At 44.1% G+C, this 18,555-nt stretch overlaps 2 protein-coding genes across 4 annotated transcripts in view; one reads left to right on the forward strand and one right to left on the reverse strand.

Annotated features, from left to right (window-relative positions):
* The window catches only part of tmtops2a (teleost multiple tissue opsin 2a), a 30,659-nt gene extending 18,684 nt beyond the window's left edge, over positions 1-11,975 (forward strand). The window contains exons 3-4 of the mRNA XM_079377428.1: positions 630-863; positions 9,970-11,975. Coding sequence (XP_079233554.1) covers positions 630-863; positions 9,970-10,155 — 420 coding nt within the window. The 3' untranslated portion in view covers positions 10,156-11,975. The remainder of the gene's footprint in view (positions 1-629; positions 864-9,969) is intronic.
* Positions 664-18,555, reverse strand: part of LOC306844961 (beta-galactoside alpha-2,6-sialyltransferase 2-like) — a 32,367-nt gene continuing 14,475 nt past the window's right edge. For 2 of the 3 annotated variants that reach the window (XM_079377425.1, XM_079377427.1), the window contains exons 2-6: positions 15,609-16,361; positions 13,352-13,449; positions 13,139-13,240; positions 12,815-12,989; positions 868-2,299 (exon numbers count right to left, since the gene is read on the reverse strand). In XM_079377425.1, coding sequence (XP_079233551.1) covers positions 2,052-2,299; positions 12,815-12,989; positions 13,139-13,240; positions 13,352-13,449; positions 15,609-16,338 — 1,353 coding nt within the window. In that variant the 5' untranslated portion in view covers positions 16,339-16,361 and the 3' untranslated portion in view covers positions 868-2,051. Of the gene's footprint in view, positions 2,300-12,814; positions 12,990-13,138; positions 13,241-13,351; positions 13,450-15,608; positions 16,362-17,379; positions 17,456-18,555 lie in introns of those variants that run through there. The other variant, XM_079377426.1, reaches the window with a different exon arrangement.

An 18,555-nucleotide genomic window follows, 5' to 3' on the forward strand; every position in this document is an offset into this window, starting at 1 on the left:
TTTGGGTCAGCACACCTTAATAGCTTCAACAATTGATTGCCAATTCAAAGTCAATGTTTGAATAAACTGACAGCTGGGATGCTCAGATTATGCAGAGCTGTAATAGCTGCTAATGGTGGATATTTTGATTAATCGAAAATTTTAGTTTTTTTCTATGTATAAACTGTTTATGTAATAAAATATGTTTTCGTAGTTTGTGTTGTCCCTTATCAGTGCAAAATATCACAAACTAAAAAGGATTCATGCCAATATTGTCCAAAACCCCACTTTTCTAGGGCGTTTCCAAACTTTTGGAGGGCAGTGTATATATTCAAATTCTGTTTTTAGATTCTACTACATACATAATACATAATAAAGAAGACACTATATGAAATGTATTAAAAGCTGTGCATTATATTTGGAATGCAGTGTATCTGCTTCACATTCACACATATGCAAATATTTATAAATATCAATAAATTATATTCCTGAACCTGATGAGTCAGTGGTTCCTATAAACCAGATGGTAGCTTCTTTCTATAGTGAATCAGAAATCCTTTCATGAGGGATTTGTGTATAATGAAGACCAGTTCTGAATCATCTGCTGGTGCAAACAAAAAATACAAATTATTGTACGTGTTTTTCCTCAGGTAGGGCGTATCAGGAAGACAGCAGCACGGCGGAGAGAGTACCACATTTTATTTATGGTCATCACTACAGTGGTGTGCTACCTTTTGTGCTGGATGCCTTATGGGGTTGTTGCAATGATGGCCACGTTTGGACGTCCCGGGATCATCACCCCCATAGCGAGCGTGGTGCCGTCCCTCCTTGCCAAAAGCAGCACAGTCATCAACCCTGTGATTTACATCCTTATGAACAAACAGGTTAGACTTTTCAAACTTTTTAATGAGCACTAAATCATGGGATTTGATTTATTATCATATACAGTACACTGAGAAACCATGGGTGCATAAAAGTAAACATTTCTCCCACAAATACATTTGATTTCATTGCCGTGACCCAACACCCAACATGAAACAAATGACCAGCCTATAGAAGGTAGAATGTCAAGTACAAAACAGATTATAAGAAAAGATAAATCATACTAAACATTTAAAATATAAGTTCTTTAAATAATAACAGCAGTTAAGTATTGGTACAGCTTGAGACACCATTTTGTGTCAAAATACAATACAAGTTTCTGAAATACATTTTCTAAATGTTTAGTAAAGCACAAAAAAATATAAAAAGGTTAATAGAAATAAGCCCAAAGGTCAGTGTTAAACTTTTCTAAGTTAGATACTGTCTTCTCTCAGAGGTTTTAAAGGAAATAAATCATTGATAAAACACCTTTAAAAAATTACACTGATCATTTCTCTACAGTTAAAATCTAATGATCTTGGCTCTATGGTATATTAACAGCTTTAAATTGTCAATGAAAACGGCAAAAGATTAATTCAAAATTACCACAACGGCACAGATAGACAGAAAAGAGAAATCTGTAGCTGTACTGTAGCTTATCACATTTAAACATTCTTTTAAGGTAATTATCCTTTTTACATACAAAATGTGAGTAGCTTTAAACGACAGTGATTACAATTTTGGAAATGTAAAACTTGCTATTCAATCCTCTCTTCCAACCTTTTTTTCTGTGTTATACTTAGAACACAAACTAGAATTTGATTCCTCTCAGGAAATAGTGTATCTTTATCCGATGTTTGTTCATTTCAGTAGCTCTTCCAAGTATATCAAGAGTTTACTTTGAAACTCTCCTTTTGTCCAGCATCACATATATTTTGTATGTACAACATATGTAATATCTGAATTTAGGTCATTTTTAAGGTCATTAGGAGATTTCTGACTCTGTTGCAAGTGTTAGCTGTAATGTCTTTCAGCATAAGGACCATCTTAAGATGATCAGACTTTTGAAATGTGGTTAATTACCCTCCTCCTTGTAATGTCTTGTCTCAGTTTGTTACAAGAGCTATGGATAAAACCCCTATTAGATGATAAGAGTCTGTGAAGGGTTCATACAGTCTTGCTGTATGCTACTGTACGTTTGAGTCTGTAAATCACAGCGGGCAGTTGATCTTACTGAATCCTGGCAATGTGACCTTTCCCTTTTTCTTGAGGTCCTCCTCAGAAGCTGTGCTTATTCGCTTGATGAGCAGTTTCTCGTAAAGCAGAGGGTGGTATGCCCCAAATGTGCAGGCCGCGTCGTAATACTTCTCATAGTAATGGCACAGACTACTTTGCCTCATAGAAGGAATGTACTCGTACACGTGGACGTCCTCACAAAGGTTCATCATCATGGCTATACCTGTCAAATACACACACAGATATAGTTGATATATTCATTAATAATGATTGTACTGAGCAGCCCACATGAGACCAGCCTGCATTACAAGTGTTCTGAAGCCAATCGGTGGTCTTGTGTGAGGAACCGATCAAAATCATTATTGAAATATGTATAAAAAAATGTTGTGTCTGCCATAGATTTTATAAGAGGTTATGAAAGAAGTAGCCCAATTTGTAAATTAATAATTCTTTAGAGTTGGTTCTTTTCAGTGAATCCAGTCTGAATGATTGATTCATGAATTCATCAAATGAGAAAACACTTGATTAAAAAAACTTCATTGCCCACAAGAAGCTGCTACCGTCTCTTCAGAAGATTATCAGCGAATAACAACTTACAATTCAGTTTGTTCCTCACATTCCTCACACATTTATTAGACCAGTCAAAAGTTTGGAATAATTATGATATTGGTTTTGAAACAAAAAAGACTTACCAAGCTGTATTTATTTGATCAAAAATGCATTTATAATGTTACAAAATATTTATATTTCAAATAAATGCTGTTCTTTTGAACTTTTCTATTTATCAAAGAAAATGTATCACATTTATTAATATTAAGCAGCAAAAACTATTTTCAAAATTGATAATGAAAAGAACGTCTCGGTTACGTACGTAACCCTCGTTCCCTGATGGAGGGAACGGAGATGTTATGTCGTGACGACATTAGGGGATTTACTTGAGAGCCCCGACTGCCTCTGATAAGAGAAAACGCCAATGAAATTTGGCTAGTGGATTTTGCATACCTGAGCCACTCCCCGTGCATACGGGTATAAAAGGGCGACAGGTGCATCCACTCATCAGGTTTTCCGCTGAGGAGCCGAGAACGTGTCCCTGGCAACCAGCGATGGTTCAAGATTGTGGCATGGGGACATAACGTCTCCGTTCCCTCCATCAGGGAACGAGGGTTACGTACGTAACCGAGACGTTCCCTATCTGTCGGTCACTACGAGTTATGTCGTGACGACATTAGGGGTCTATGGAAAGCGCCACAACCTGAACCCCGTCACGACCTTGTGGCATGCAGATGTTGACAAGCTAGCGCGTGACAGACAAATGCGATGCGAAGGTCGCAACCTTCCCGTCGCCCCAGCGCAAATTCGCTAACCTTGGTGCCCGCAGGGACCACTGAGTACATTGCTGCTGGAGATAGCCAAGCCGCTGTTCCTTTCCCCAGAAATCGGAAGGGATTTCGACCTTCTATGAAAGACTGCTTCAAGTCTTTCCTGTTTGTTGTTACAGCCCGGCAGTAACGACGGGGAAGCGAGCCTTCCGGAGAAGGGCGCTACGGAGGCCACACCCTGCCCGAAGGGAGGTAACGTGTGGAGACACTGGTATGGACTGGCCCAAGCCTGGGGCAGTGCTACATACGCCTGGACCCTGGGGCAGATCCTACCTAGGAGAAGGGAGGAAGGCTGCCAGCAGGGTCTGACAGAGCTCCGTCAAAGGGAAGACACGGGTTTACCGTGAGGGAAACCGTACCGTGGATGAATACACATGTGGGATCACCCGAAGGGAATCAGGCCACACGGGCACCTAGCTGAGTACAGGGGCTGACCGGAGACCCGGGCAAGCTAACACCGGTACTGGGCCTGGCGTCAGACTGCTCCGCCCAGCCTGACTGCCGGGGGTGCTGGAGGAACTCCGCCAGGGTTCGCCGTCCGGGGAACTAACTGGAGGAGAGAATAGGCGCTCGTATCCCCGGGTAAGGGGGAATGGCGCAGCAAGCGTGACACCGGCCAACTCTTCCCGCCACTTACCTGTTACCCAACACACGGGAAGAGACTGGCTCAACGCGGAGACTGTAAAATCTCGCGAAGGTGTTCGGTGTCGCCCAGCCCGCAGCTCTACAGATGTCTGCCAAAGAGGCGCCGTGCGCCAGCGCATAGGAGGAGGCAACACTCCGTGTGGAGTGAGCCCTCACCCCGAGGGGGCACGGCTCGCCTTGGGATTGGTACGTCAAGGCGATGGCATCCACTATCCAGTGGGCCAACCTCTGCTTGGAGACAGCCTTCCCTTTCTGCTGACCTCCGTGGCAGACAAAGAGCTGCTCAGAGCTTCTGAAGCTCCGGGTGCGGTCCACGTATATGCGCAGCGCTCTTACGGGACACAGCAACGCCAAAGCTGGGTCTGCCTCCTCCGAGGGCAGTGCTTGCAGGTTCACCACCTGATCGCGGAAAGGCGTGGTGGGAACCTTAGGCACGTATCCAGGCCGGGGTCTCAGGACAACGTGAGAGTAGGCCGGCCCAAACACAAGGCACTCTTCGCTTACCGAAAATGCTTGAAGGTCCCCGACCCTCTTGATGGAAGTGAGCGCGGTCAGGAGCGCTGTCTTGGCCGACAGGAATTTCAGCTCGACTGAGTCCAGCGGCTCAAAGGGACCCCTCTGAAGTCCAGCCAGGACAATAGAGAGATCCCAGGAGGGCATCAGGGGTGGCCTAGGAGGATTTAACCTTCTGGCACCCCTCAGGAACCTCACGATGAGATCGTGCTTCCCCAGGGACCGGCCGTCTGCATCGTGATGGGCCGCAATAGCAGCCACGTACACTTTCAAGGTGGAGGGCGACAGCCCGCGCTCCAACCTCTCTTGCAGGAAAGAAAGCACCACTCCAATCGTGCATCTTCGGGGGTCCTCCCGCCGAGAAGAACACCAGTCCGCGAACAGACTCCACTTCAGCCTGTGGCAGGCCACTCAAGTCTGTCGCGTCCCATCCAGGAGCCGCACATGGCGGTTCCACAGACCCGGACGCGGGTGCCGTATGGTGCCGAGCCCCTGAGAAAGAAGGTCCTTCCTCAGAGGGATGCGCCAGGGAGGGGCTGTCGCGAGGAGGGTGAGTTCCGGAAATCAGGTCCGGGTGGGCCAATATGGCGCAACCAACAAGACCTGCTCCTCGTCCTCCCTGACCTTGCACAGTGTCTGTGCGATCAGGCTCACTGGGGGAAACGCATACTTGCGCAGAGCCCGAGGCCAGCTGTGTGCCAGTGCGTCCGTGCCGGGGGGGGCCTCGGCCAGGGAGAAATACAGCTGGCAGTGGGAGGACTTGCGGGAAGCAAACAGGTCTACCTGAGCTTCCCCGAATCGACTCCAAATCAGCCGGATCGTCTCGGGATGGAGTCGCCATTCTCCGGGGAAGTGAGCTGTCGTGAGAGCGCGTCGGCTGCACGATTGAACTCCCCCGGAATGTGGACGGCGCGCAGCGATTTGAGCTGTGACTGACTCCAGAGGAGGAGATGGCGGGCGAGCTGTGACATGCGGCGTGATCGTAGACCTCCCTGCCGGTTGATGTACGAAACAGCCGCAGTGTTGTCCGTGCGGACCAACACGTGCTGGCCTAGGAGCAGTGGCCGGAACTGCTTTAAGGCCAGATGCACTGCCAACAGCTCTAGGCAGTTGATGTGCCAAAGCAGTCGAGGCCCCATCCAGAGCCCCGAGGCTGCCTGCCCGTTGCATGTAGCGCCCCAGCCCATGCTGGAGTGACAACAACATGCCGGGACACTTGTCCTAAGGGCACCCCGGCCCGTAGGAAGGCAAGGTCCGACCAGGGGCTGAAAGAGCGGCGACACGATAGCGTGATGGTGACACGACGTGTCCCGCGGCGCCATGCCCATCTCGGGACCCGTGAGTGTAACCAGTGCTGAAGTGGTCTCATATGAAGCAACCCGAGCGGCGTGACTGCGGCTACGGATGCCATATGCCCCAGGAGCTGCTGTTTCAGCGGAACCACTGTCCTGCCTCTGAAGGAACTCAGGCAGTTCAGCACTGATTGGGCATGCTCGTCCGAGAGACGTGCCGTCATACTCACAGAGTCTAACTCCACACCGAGAAAAGAGATTCTCTGCACAGGGGAGAGCTTGCTCTTTTCCCAGTTGACCCGAAGCCCCAACTGGCTGAGGTGCCGGAGCACCAGGTCCCTATGACCACCCAACTGTTCTCGCGATCGGGCCAGGATGAGCCAATCGTCGAGATAGTTGAGGATCCTGACGCCCACTTCCCGTAACGGGGCAAGGGCGCCCTCCGCCACCTTCGTGAAGGCACGGGGAGACAGGGAGAGCCCGAAGGGGAGGACCCTGTACTGCCATGCCCGCCCCTCGAACGCAAACCGTAGGAACGGCCTGTGTCGAGGGCGAATCGAGACATGAAAGTAAGCGTCCTTCAGGTCGATCGCTGCAAACCAATCCACGGAGTGAACTCATCTGCGTCAACGTCTTGAACGGGAGCTTGTGTAGGGCCCGATTCAAGACTCGCAGGTCCAGGATTGGCCGGAGGCCACCGCCTTTCTTGGGCACGATGAAGTAGGGGCTGTAAAACCCCTGCCTCATCTCGGCTGGAGGGACCGGCTCGATTGCACCCTTTGCCAGAAGGACAGCAATCTCCTCGCGCAGGACAGGTGCATCTCGGACTGCCACCGAAGTCTCGAGGATGCCGCTGAACCTGGGCGGCCGCCTGGCGAACTGAATCGCATAGCCGAGTCGAACTGTGTGAATGAGCCAGCGAGACGGGCTGGGTAGCGCAAGCCACGCCCCCAGATACCGTGCAAGCGGCACCAAAGGCCCAATCGACGTGCCCGCAGTGGTGCAGCGAGGGGGAGTAAGGTTGGATGGAACAGAAGGCAGTGCGTTCTGACTCATCCCCACAAAACTCCCTAAGTCCCCGGGGGGACTGGCTAGAGGTGCGCGGGGAGGCATCGCGTCCCCAGACCGCACTCTCTTGGCCACTGGCAATATGGGTCTCGGGTGAGAGTGAGGAGGCATTGCATCGCACACTGTCAGCCCGCAGACCTGGGAACCCGGAGGAAAGGGAAATTGCTCTTTCTTTGACAATGTGGGTACCACTGGCCCTTGAGCCAGTGGCGGAACAGAAAGAAAAGAAAACACAGGATTCTCCACCCGGCCCTCCTCCGGGGGAAGGAGCGACGCTAGCCTCGTCGTCTCCTGGGAAAGAGCAAATTCCTCCATCTCCGGGTTGTGCGCGTCAGGGCCGCTTTGTCGTCTTCCTGGAGGACTTGGCGGCCGGCTGAGGCGCAGGGGGCGCCGCACTCCTGCGAGAGGCTCGACGCACCGGCCTAGGTGACGACTCAGCACGGGGCGGAGCAGCTCTGGAGGATGCAGGAGGGCGCCCACGGCGACCAGCAGACTGGGGCCTGGCCCTTGGGCCAGCGGTGGCAGCTGGAGCATCCCGCCGTTTAGGGAGGATGTGCTGAATTGCCTCCGTCTGCTTTTGTACTGCCGAGAATTGCTGGGCAAAACCCTCGACAGTGTCGCCAAATAGCCCCGTCTGGGAGATGGAGGCGTCGAGAAAGCGTACTTTGTCGACGTCCTTCATCTCGGCCAGATTGAGCCAGAGATGGCGCTCTTGGACCACTAACGTGGACATCGCCTTCCCGAGGGACCGCGCCGTGACTTTCGTCGCCCGGAGAGCGAAGTCAGTCGCCGTGCGCAGCTCCTGCATCAACCCCGGGTCGGGACTACCCTCGTGCATTTGTTTTAGTGCCTTGGCCTGGTGAACTTGCAGGATGGCCATGGCATGCAGGGCAGAGGCGGCCTGGCCCGCAGCGCTGTAGGCCTTGGCGGCGAGTGTGGCCGTCAGCTTACAGGCTTTGGACGGGAGACGCGGACGATTCCTCCAGGTGGCGGCGTTTTGCGGGCACAGGTGCACCGCAACCGCTCTCTCCACCTGGGGAATATCCACGTACCCCCTGGCCGCCCCGCCATCGAGGGTAGTGAGGACGGAGGAGGGAGACGAGCGGCTTCTGGCCGAGAAAGGGGCCGTCCACGACTTCGTCAGCTCCTCATGCACCTCCGGGAAGAAAGGCACCGGGGCAAAGTGCGGCCGCTGGTCGCGTTTTGCGCCGATGAACCAATCATCCAGCCGCGAGGGCTCGGGACTGGGCGGTCTGTTGACCTCCAGCCCGATACTCACGGCTGCCCGGGCAAGCATGGCCGTCAGCTCTGGGTCCGGATCGGCAGTGGCGACAACACCCGAGGGGGGCAGCCCCGCCGATCGTTCATCCTCAGAGGACGAAAGCCCATCCCCCGATGCCGCGATCGACATCTGATCCTCGGGCGGCGCACCGAATGAAATGCTGGCGGCCCCGTGAGGCGAACCAGCGAAATCACTCGGGAACCGGACGGAACAAGCGCTGCGGGAGGAGTAAGAGGTCCGTGGGGTCGTGCCCGGCGGAGAAGCTCTTACTGTCACCCTCAGATCTCCCAGAGCGCCAGCCGGCGGTCCTCTGCTCGAGCCAGAGAGACCGGGACGGGTGGCGGCAGAGGGTGCCAATCCTTTCAGAAAGGAAAGGCGAGAACGCAGCGTTGCCATGTTCATACGCCCACAACAGGCGCATGACTCATCCACAAACGCATCTTCAGCGTGCTGGATGCCCAGACACTGAAGACAACGCTCGTGACCGTCATCCGAGGACAGGAAGCGACCGCAACCAAGAGAACACGGACGGAACGGCATCTTTAAAAAGACGCGAACCGCCCAGTGTTTTAGAAATTTGCTCTTTCAGGTGAAGTGCCCAGGGGAATCGCTGCTGCAGGGACACCGCTGTCTGCACCGTAACGCCACCCAGGAACAAACTTCGAGGCAGACGGCTTTGTGGAGATCTGATCTGTTTTGAAGATTTCTCATCCACTCGGCTCCGAAGCAAAAATCTGATGAGTGGATGCACCTGTCGCCCTTTTATACCCGTATGCACGGGGAGTGGCTCAGGTATGCAAAATCCACTAGCCAAATTTCATTGGCGTTTTCTCTTATCAGAGGCAGTCGGGGCTCTCAAGTAAATCCCCTAATGTCGTCACGACATAACTCGTAGTGACCGACAGATAGGGAACCACTGTTAAAACTAGGGCAACAATGACAACTAATAATAACTGAGCACCAAATCTGTAAATTAGACCAGGGGTTTTCAAACTGTGGGTCGCAGGGTTCCGGCGATCCGGCGTCGAAACAATGGTGGACTGATGACAGCTCACTCAGGGCAGAGCTGTAATAAAACCAAAGACTGACGCCACTGTCAATCAACAATCATGGGAAGGGCCTGTGCAGAACTACGTCATTTTGCCAAGAATCTGAGATCGGCTTGATATGAGAAAGGAGTTTGAATTTATCGAGATTTTTTTTAAAAAGCACTGGGTGGATTTTTATCATTATAGGGTGGTTGTGTACACACACTGCCAAGACACATTTCAGTTCAAACAACTTGTAAAAGTGAATTTTGCAGCCGAAGACCCCTTTAAAAGCCTTTTTGAAAATAAAGATGTGTACGCTTATATTTATTGTGTGTAAAGTGTATAGAAATTGTACTTTTTACTTGATGGTTACACCACAAAATAAAAGTTTTATTATGAATATATTAAACTAGAATGAATATAAAAAGTATATTGGTAAAACATGGTGCATGTGTTTTAAACCAGATTTTTACTATAAAAGTTTCTTACATGTCATTGAGATACTCCGACTTTAATTGGCCATAAAAAAAAAATAATAACTCCAAAAGAATACAAAATACACTGAGGTGCTGCAATTCAAAACAAACTAGGCAATCTTTCACACAAATGTATGAAAATTGAAATAACTCTGCATCTTTTGTGTCTCAGAAAGTATGAGTGCTAATTTATAGTGTTTTGTGCAGTTTTACAGGTGTTTCCTCATCCTGTTTCATTGCAAACACAGCTCTCTAGAGAATGGACAGTCCTCTATGCCTTCAAGAACTACTGTCATCCAGCTCAACCGAAGGGCTTATAGCAACACAGTGGCTGGCAATGCACCTCCATCCATTGGTCTTCAAAACGAGAGCAGCACCCCTGTCTCGAGCTGAACCAGTCCACACAAAATCACACCTTGATAATCCAGCCCCATTCTAAACCTACATACTGTCCCAAATGATCCCAAGACAGAAATCATCTGTGTAGTGTTGTTGAGTGCCTACAAATCAAAAGCTGAAAATCAGAACTGTAGCAAAGTGATCTCTATAGTCGTCTTTGTGATGACAAACTGTTGTCTGACCTAACACATGCCATTTTCAGTAAGTATTTGTATGTGACTTGTCAATATAAATGTTACAAAGAGCAAGAAAATTGCAAACAGCCACTGGTGACTTGTTCAAATGGATGTTTAGATCATGTGCTGGTGAATTACTTCTGAATGTGCTTACCCCCATGTTGTCTGTATGTTCCCAACCCGTTTAAGGTCAGGTCTGAATAAGAGGTTTAATAAATCTATGAATTTAAAAGGAAGCTGGAAAACTAAAATCCCCAACACATGACTGCTTTGAATTCTTTGTCTACCCTGCTCCTAATCTCAGCATTATATGGAGATCAAGCATGGTGACATTTGGATCATTAGTCACATCATTGCTTCAAATGAGTCCAGTGATCTAAGACAGTATTTCCAAACTTGGTCACTAACAATAAAGGAAAAGTTTACCCAAAAATGAAAATTCTGTCAATTTGACCCTCATGTCATTCCAAACTCTTAATAATTTAACTAATTTAAGTGTCCTATTCGGTTTGGGTGAATTCAGTACAATGGCATTATAAGCCAAAAAAAGTGCATGTGGTAAGCAAAAAAACAAAACACTGATCATTTCCAAGTTTTGGTGAAAAACACTTGAGCAACTGTACAGTAAAATCGTGGCAGACATTAATTTCCTGAGCACCATCCAGAATGTCACACTCCCGTCCAGTAGGTGGCGATGTGCTGTCACTGTATTGAATTCACCCAAACAAATATCCATCCAAAAATGGAAATAGCATTTTTATGTTGTGACCTTGGGGCGAAAACTTTAATGAGATTTACTGAACGTGTCATTCTAGCATTTAATGCTGAGGAGAAGTCTCGCATAGAAGTCTTTAGATGGACTGAACTAGGACGATGCATCAATAATACCCCCTTGTGATCTTTCTAAAGCTTTCACTTCACTTTCACTTTTGGAAAAGGAGGTTGCTATGAAGTGACTAAATGGGCCTATAGAGGTTGTCAGAGACATTAAACCTCATCATGCCAAAGACTTAAACTCATCTACTTAAACTCATCTAGCCTGCTTTAACAGCCTCATCATGTTTATAATCACACTCTTGCAAACATCATTTTTTACTACATGAAGACTGAAGGGGTTGTTGGTGGTGATGTTGAAATCAGTCATCCGTGATGTAGCTTGTTTATAGCGCTTGTTGAGCTTATGTTCTGCAATAATCTAAAAGCAAATGGACAGATCCTACTGGGCTTTTGTTGAAGCAACCAAAAAAGAAAATAATGATAAATTAATAAATGTTGTTCCACAAAAATACGTCATCACTGCAGCAGTCTATTGTGACGCACCCCATCTCATTTTGTTATCCAAAGAAGAAAGTAAGTCATGGTTTTGGAACAACATGAGGGTGGAATAAACTATGACAATGTGGTTGAACAATTCCTTTACGTCAAAGCCAGAATGGTGTGTTAAAGGTACACTCCACAATCACTCACTCAAAACAATGAATGACAAAAAAGCTTAACATTTCTACATTGGAGTTTGTTGTAGTAGCAGATATATGTATTGGATATTGGTTTGAGAATCATCAACTTGTATTAACAACTCTGATTCACGCAGAATTTGGGATTATATGTCGTACAAGAAAATAAAAGTCCTCAACCTTTGGTCATTGTCTCTTTTAGATCTTGATTTTTAAGCCAACCCTTCATTCAGTCATTAAAATTCAGCAAGAAACTCACAAGACAAGGGAGACAACGTGAAAGAGTGTGTATGTTTGTGTTTGTATGCAAATGCATTGGCTCTATGCTGCCAAAGGCAGCAAGGTAAATATCCTCTATAAATATTATGAGTTTGCTTTTTCCACATGAAGTGCCTCCCTGATTGACTGATTGAAATAATGCTTTCACGCCCCCCAAAAAAATAAAATTGGTATTACCTAGTAACACATTTCAGCATTTGCACGCACACACACCCCACACATGTTGAGTGTCCATGTTATATGGTGACATTCCATAGGCATAATGGTTTTTATACTGTACAAACTGTATATTCTATTAGGTAAACCTAAACACAAAGTGGAAACTTTGTGCATTTTTAGATTTTCAAAAAAATTATTTCTGTATGATTTGATTTCTGTATGAGCTTCTTTCCAAATTTGGACCAAAAAATGTCCCCACAAGGACAAGGATTTCGGATATTGACATTTTGTCCACACACACACACACACACACACATACACTCTTCAGCCAAAAATGAATTCAAGAGGAACAGTGAATACAAACAGACATGATTATCATTTGTAAGTCAGTCGGTGGAAAAGTAGCCAGAGAAACATTTGATCTTGCTTAAATTAGGGTCGAATATGTGCGTCAGCTGCACAGCATGGCAAATCTCTCAGAAATTGCTGTCACAACATGTGGCACAACAATTTTCCTGAGCGCAAGGATCAAAAAGTGGACAGATTGTGTCTATATGTGCTTGTGTTATTGATGAAGAGACTAACCTATAAATCCTGAGGAAGGAGGGTTGGGTTGAATGTTCTCCTTTGTGTTGCTTTGCACAATATCCCAGAGTTTCCAGATAAATGAAGGATGCAGGATATAAAAGGGCTGCTCAGGGAAATTCTTCCTGTGATTCACGTATGGAGTAAACAGGTCATAATCGGGTTGCTGGTACCACTGTGGGCAAACACAGTGAGAAAACAGGAAAATATTAGGCTGAGCAGACAGGTCTTCGATTAAGACCCCCAACCAAGAAAATTGCACAAGCAAAGTTTAACAGTGCTGAATGGTATGACTCTTCTGACAGATTGTCTATGATGTGTTACCTTATCCAGGTCAATGTTGTAGGGAGCAGGATCCCAGGCTACCAAGGTGATGTTCTTATAGAGCAAACTGCTGTTGAAGTTGTGTTTGGGGTTTGCTAGAATCTGATAAAAGAGAAGAAACATCTCGATTTTGTCCTTGCACACAGGGAGACAGGGAATGAATTCAGAGAGTGAAGGTTTGTGTCTGGGTGCATTAATGCAAATAACTCTAACCTGAGAGTTCATAATTCGAATGGTTGTCTTGCTGCCCACATCCTTTTCATAGCCCTTGGAGGGTGCAGCACTGAAACGCAGCACTGCATCATGGGAATCTAGAATAGCAAAAAAAGCAGTCAATCAAAAGACCAGTCACGGTTTAAAGGGAGAACACATGTTGAACTTTTGTGACAATATGCTTGAATATTCTTTTACATTATCATAGTTAAAATTTGATTATACAGAAGAATATGCTTTTTCAGGTAAAAATGTAAACCATAAAATAATTATAAAATATACAAAATGATCAAATCATTGTTTTGACCAAGAAATATTTTAATAAATGACAGAAATGTATACAAAAAAAACGTCAGTATTTCTACATTACATTTTCACATTCAGGTCAGTGTTACTTGTCTTGATTGTAATTATAGTGAAAGTTCTAGTAATTCTACTAAAGTTCTGAGTGACCATTGTAAAAGTGTATCCTACACCATTTTTTTCAGTGCAGGTGTTAAAACCAACATTAAACAAGGCATTTCTGTCATTAGATATTTTACACAAAACCATAGGTATTCAGTTATTGAAATTTTTACAACTACTACTACTATGATTATTTAAAAAAGAACTTCAATAAATGAATCAGTCTGCAAAAATAGTTATGGCCAAGCTAATATTATAAGATACTGCTCCCTCTAGTGTTGTAAGGCAAATGCTACCATAATAAACTCCTAAAGGACAGGAGGCTAATGTACAGGTGTATTCGATTTTACCTCTGATAAATCCCTAGTAAACTGAGTAATTCCTTATTCATTGACCTGAATAGTCAATTAATTTCTCCATGGTGCGTTATGATGATCTTCTATCAGTCTTTTTACATGCAAATCATTCAATCACCACTAGAAGGCAGCAACAGACGATTCACTAACATCTAGCGACAGTAACCATTTTATCTAGACTCACTTCCCAAACTTTTGCTTCATTTGTTAGCAATAAAAATATGAGTATAATCAAATAAACCTTTCAACTAAGAAATTTAGGAGTTTTGAAGTAATAAATGTACAATACTTTGAGTTCACTACAAAAACTACTGCTGTAAGTGTTAAGACATAAGTTTCAATGTCCAGTTTTCAAAACTTTTCTAATAAAATGTCCTATAAGAACCCCATAAATAAACAAAAACATGCAAAGACCCGGTGTGGCTTCCAGCAGCATTGCTTTCATTCTTTCTGACAACAAAGCAGGGCAATGCTATTCAAGGGCTTATAGAGAACCGGAAGAACTGCTCTAATGCTTATCTGCCATTGGCTGTCAGCTGTGGTATTCATGTATCAATGTCTCTATTCAAAAGCAGGCCAAATCAAGGTCTAATGAGAAAAAAAAAAGAGTGGCAATGAATTGAGTGGAAGAAATGGAATGAGGGAATGAAAGTAAAAGCAAGAGAGTGAGAACGAGACAGCAAACTTCAAAACAAGACAAGAAAGTGCCTGTTTGGAGACTAAAAAGTCTGAGAAAAACACAATTTTACACAAGCAATTTTGTGTAATTGGACGCATTATGCACAATTTTTTTTTACCTAAGATTTTGAATTCAACTTCTAAAAACAAAATAAATATTTTAACTTAAAACAATTTCTATAATAGTTAATAAATAAATTCCATGATTGTAATATCATAGGCAATGAACAATAAAATAAAATAAAAAATGCTGTCTTTATTATGTTAATTATTGCAAAAATCCATCAATGAATCAATGTGGGTCAGGCTGAATGACATGATCCTTCAGAAATCAGTCTAATTTGCTGATTTGGTGCTCAATTATTATCAATTTATGATCAATACTATATATTTTTATCAGTTTAATGCATCCTTGCTAAATAACAGTATTCATTTTTTTTTTTTCTTACTTAACCTAAACTTTTGAATGGTAGTGTCACAGTTTCCACAAACAAATTATACATGAAAAACCTTTGATAACAGTAAGAAATCTTTCTTTAGCACTAAATCAGCATATTAGAATGATTTCTGATGGAACACGTGAGACTGAAGACTGGAGAAATAGCTGCTTAAAAGCTTTGGCATCACAGTAACTAAGTTACATTTTAAAATATATTACAATAGAAAACATTTAGCTTGTATTGTAATAATATTTCACTGTATTACAGTTTTTTTATCAAATAAAAGCAGCCTTGGTGAGCATAAGACGTCTTTAAAAAAAAAAAAATCTTATTCCAAACTTTTGACCACAATATGCATATTATCCCTGTCCAACTCACCAATTTCACGTGCCAGTGATGAGTTCAGTATTGCCCCTGCTGAAGTCACCACAGCACATGTTGTGTACATCTGCTGCAGTTTAGAAGAAGCCAGCGGTTTAAAACCTAGGTGAGCAAAGGGCTGTTCAGAGCCATCCAGTGTCCTGAGTTGGGCTTGCTGTTTCATCTCACACAGCATCTCCTCTCTACTCTTGTTTGCCTTTCGTTGGCCTTTGTAGAGAACATTGTGCTTATTGGAGTGAACATAGCCCCAAAAGGCTCGCTGTAGTCGATGGCTTAGCATTTTGGAGGACACCTGACCCTTCCACAGACCACGAACCACCGACCAGTCACTGGAAAAATCACTGTAGTCGCTTTTAGGAGGCTCCCTCAAGTACTTCCTAGTCCTTGGACGATGCTCGCCAAAATTCCTGAAATAAAACTCTTCTCCAGCACGAGGAGGTTGAAACACTTGCCTGTGCTGCAAATTACCCTTCCTCTCTGCATACAGATACCAGCGGGAATTATGGGACGCCATGATGGCCCGGGAACTATGCTGAACATAGGATGAGTGTTGAGATTCAGAGCTGAACGGGGTAATCCTATGGGGCTGGTGCACCTGGGAGTCAGTGAAGTAGGTAAAGACAACGAGGAAAAACAGCATCCAGAGCAGTAGGACCAGCAGCAGAAGTTTAGCCAACTGCTTCGTGACATGCCGTAAGCCCGGCAATAGAGAGTCCTGGACTCCCATCACCCTGTTCTACAACACTCCCCCTGGAGGGAGACAGAAAAGGGTGAAGCTTAATATGTGCACTGTAAAATTGGCAACCTACCTAGTATAGCAAATGCATATATTTGTTCATTTCATTTTTTACTTTTTATTTTGGAGTAATTTGAATGTTCAGCTCCAGAGATATTTGTGATCAGGTGTCACTACTCTCTGACAGTCACTGCTCTGCTAAAAGAAACAAAAAAAACCCTGCATATGCTGGTTAGGTATGTTTTGAAGCATAGCAGCTGGTTTAAGCTGGTCCTTAGTTGGTCATGAGCTGGTTTAAGCTGGTCATGTGCTGGTCCTAAGCAACTAGGTCATGCTTAGGACCAGCTCATAACCAGCACAGGACCAGCTTAAACCAGCTCAAACCAACTGCCATGCCAGCACATGCTGTTGTTGTTTTTTTCAACAGGTTGTGAAAGCTGTGCCAAAACAAGTTTGAAAAGCCAATCTGACACTAGTATCTCTTGACACACCTGAGTTAAGCAATCAAGAAATGAATAATTTGTATTATTTTTCTGTGTTACTTGCACCAAGATATCCCCGTTTATTTGCCTGCAAAATGCAAAATGATCATCAATTATTATCAATTTATGATCAATACTATAAATTTTTATCAGTTTAATGCATCCTTGCTAAATAGCAGTATTCATTTTTTTTTTCTTACTTAACCTAAACTTTTGAATGGTAGTGTCACAGTTACCACAAACAAATTATACATGAAAAACTGATAACAGTAAGAAATCTTTCTTTAGTACTAAATCAGCATATTAGAATGATTTCTGATGGAACACGTGAGACTGAAGACTGGAGAAATAGCTGCTTAAAAGCTTTGGCATCACAGTAACTAAGTTACATTTTAAAATATATTACAATAGAAAACATTTAGCTTGTATTGTAATAATATTTCACAGTATTACAGTTTTTATCAAATAAAAGCAGCCTTGGTGAGCATAAAAAAAAAATCTTATTCCAAACTTTTGACCACAATATGCATATTATCCCTGTCCAACTCACCAATTTCACATCCCAGTGATGAGTTCAGTCTTGCCCCTGCTGAAGTCACCACAGCACAAAACAGGTTTGAAAAGCCAATCTGACACTAGTATCTCTTGACATACCTGAGTTAAGCAATCAAGAAATGAACCATTTGTATAATTTTTCAGTGTTGCTTGCACCAGGATATCCCCGTTTATTTGCCAGCAAAATGCAAAATGTGAAAACTACAGTCATACTTTAACATTTCTGTATCCCTTCTGTCTGATCAGTGCACTATGGGTGTTGAAGTTTTCCTACCACTTCTCTCTCATTTTTTACCATTTTCCTTTTGCTCTGTTGTCTCTAGTTGTGTTTTTTTTAATTAATCACATTTCTACTGCATAGAGAACCAACCTTTATCAAAACCCGATCTTTCCAGAAGTCAATAATGCCTTTAAGAGATTAATACAGCAAATATTTAATTTTTGTGATCACAAAGATAGAACAGTAGATTGCAGTAGAACAAAATAAAAATGCTTAAAAAAAACTTTTGATAACCGTGTTAAATGATAAATATTTAGTGAGCCTAAGTCAAGTCACCTTTATTTATATAGTGCTTTTAACAATACAGATTGTGTCAAAGCACTTAACAGTATCAAATTGGAGGATAGAGTGTCAGTAATGTATAATAATAAGATTAAACATTCAATTTTCAGTTAAAGGCATTTCATTATTGAATTCAGTGATGTCATTGTCTAGCTCAGTTTAGTTTAAATAGTATCTGTGAAATCAAATTGATGATAATTGCTAGAAATTAAGTGTCCCCAACTGAGCAAGCCGGAGGTGATAGTGGCAAGGAACCAAAACTCCCTCTGAGACAGAATCTAATGTTCTTTCTGTAATTATAATGCAGAAATATACTATTTTGTTCATGTGCATTGGGCTTAGAAGGAACAGTTCCATTGACCCATTTTGTTTCAGATAACTTCATATAAAACAACTATTACTGAATTCATAATGATCAGAACACAACCTTTTAATTTAACTTTAACTAATTATATTTTGTTCCCACAATAAAAACTATGGGCATGCTGATAAAAATAAGTGGGACTAAAAATACTCCCTATAGGCAGTACTATGGAAAGAACCTCAGAGAGAGTGGAGAGAGCATGACAGATCCAGGGATAACAAAAACAGTTAACATCTACATTAAAA

This window comes from Barbus barbus (genome assembly GCF_936440315.1).
Source record: "Barbus barbus genome assembly, chromosome: 25".
NCBI classification, from domain to species: Eukaryota; Metazoa; Chordata; class Actinopteri; order Cypriniformes; family Cyprinidae; genus Barbus; species Barbus barbus.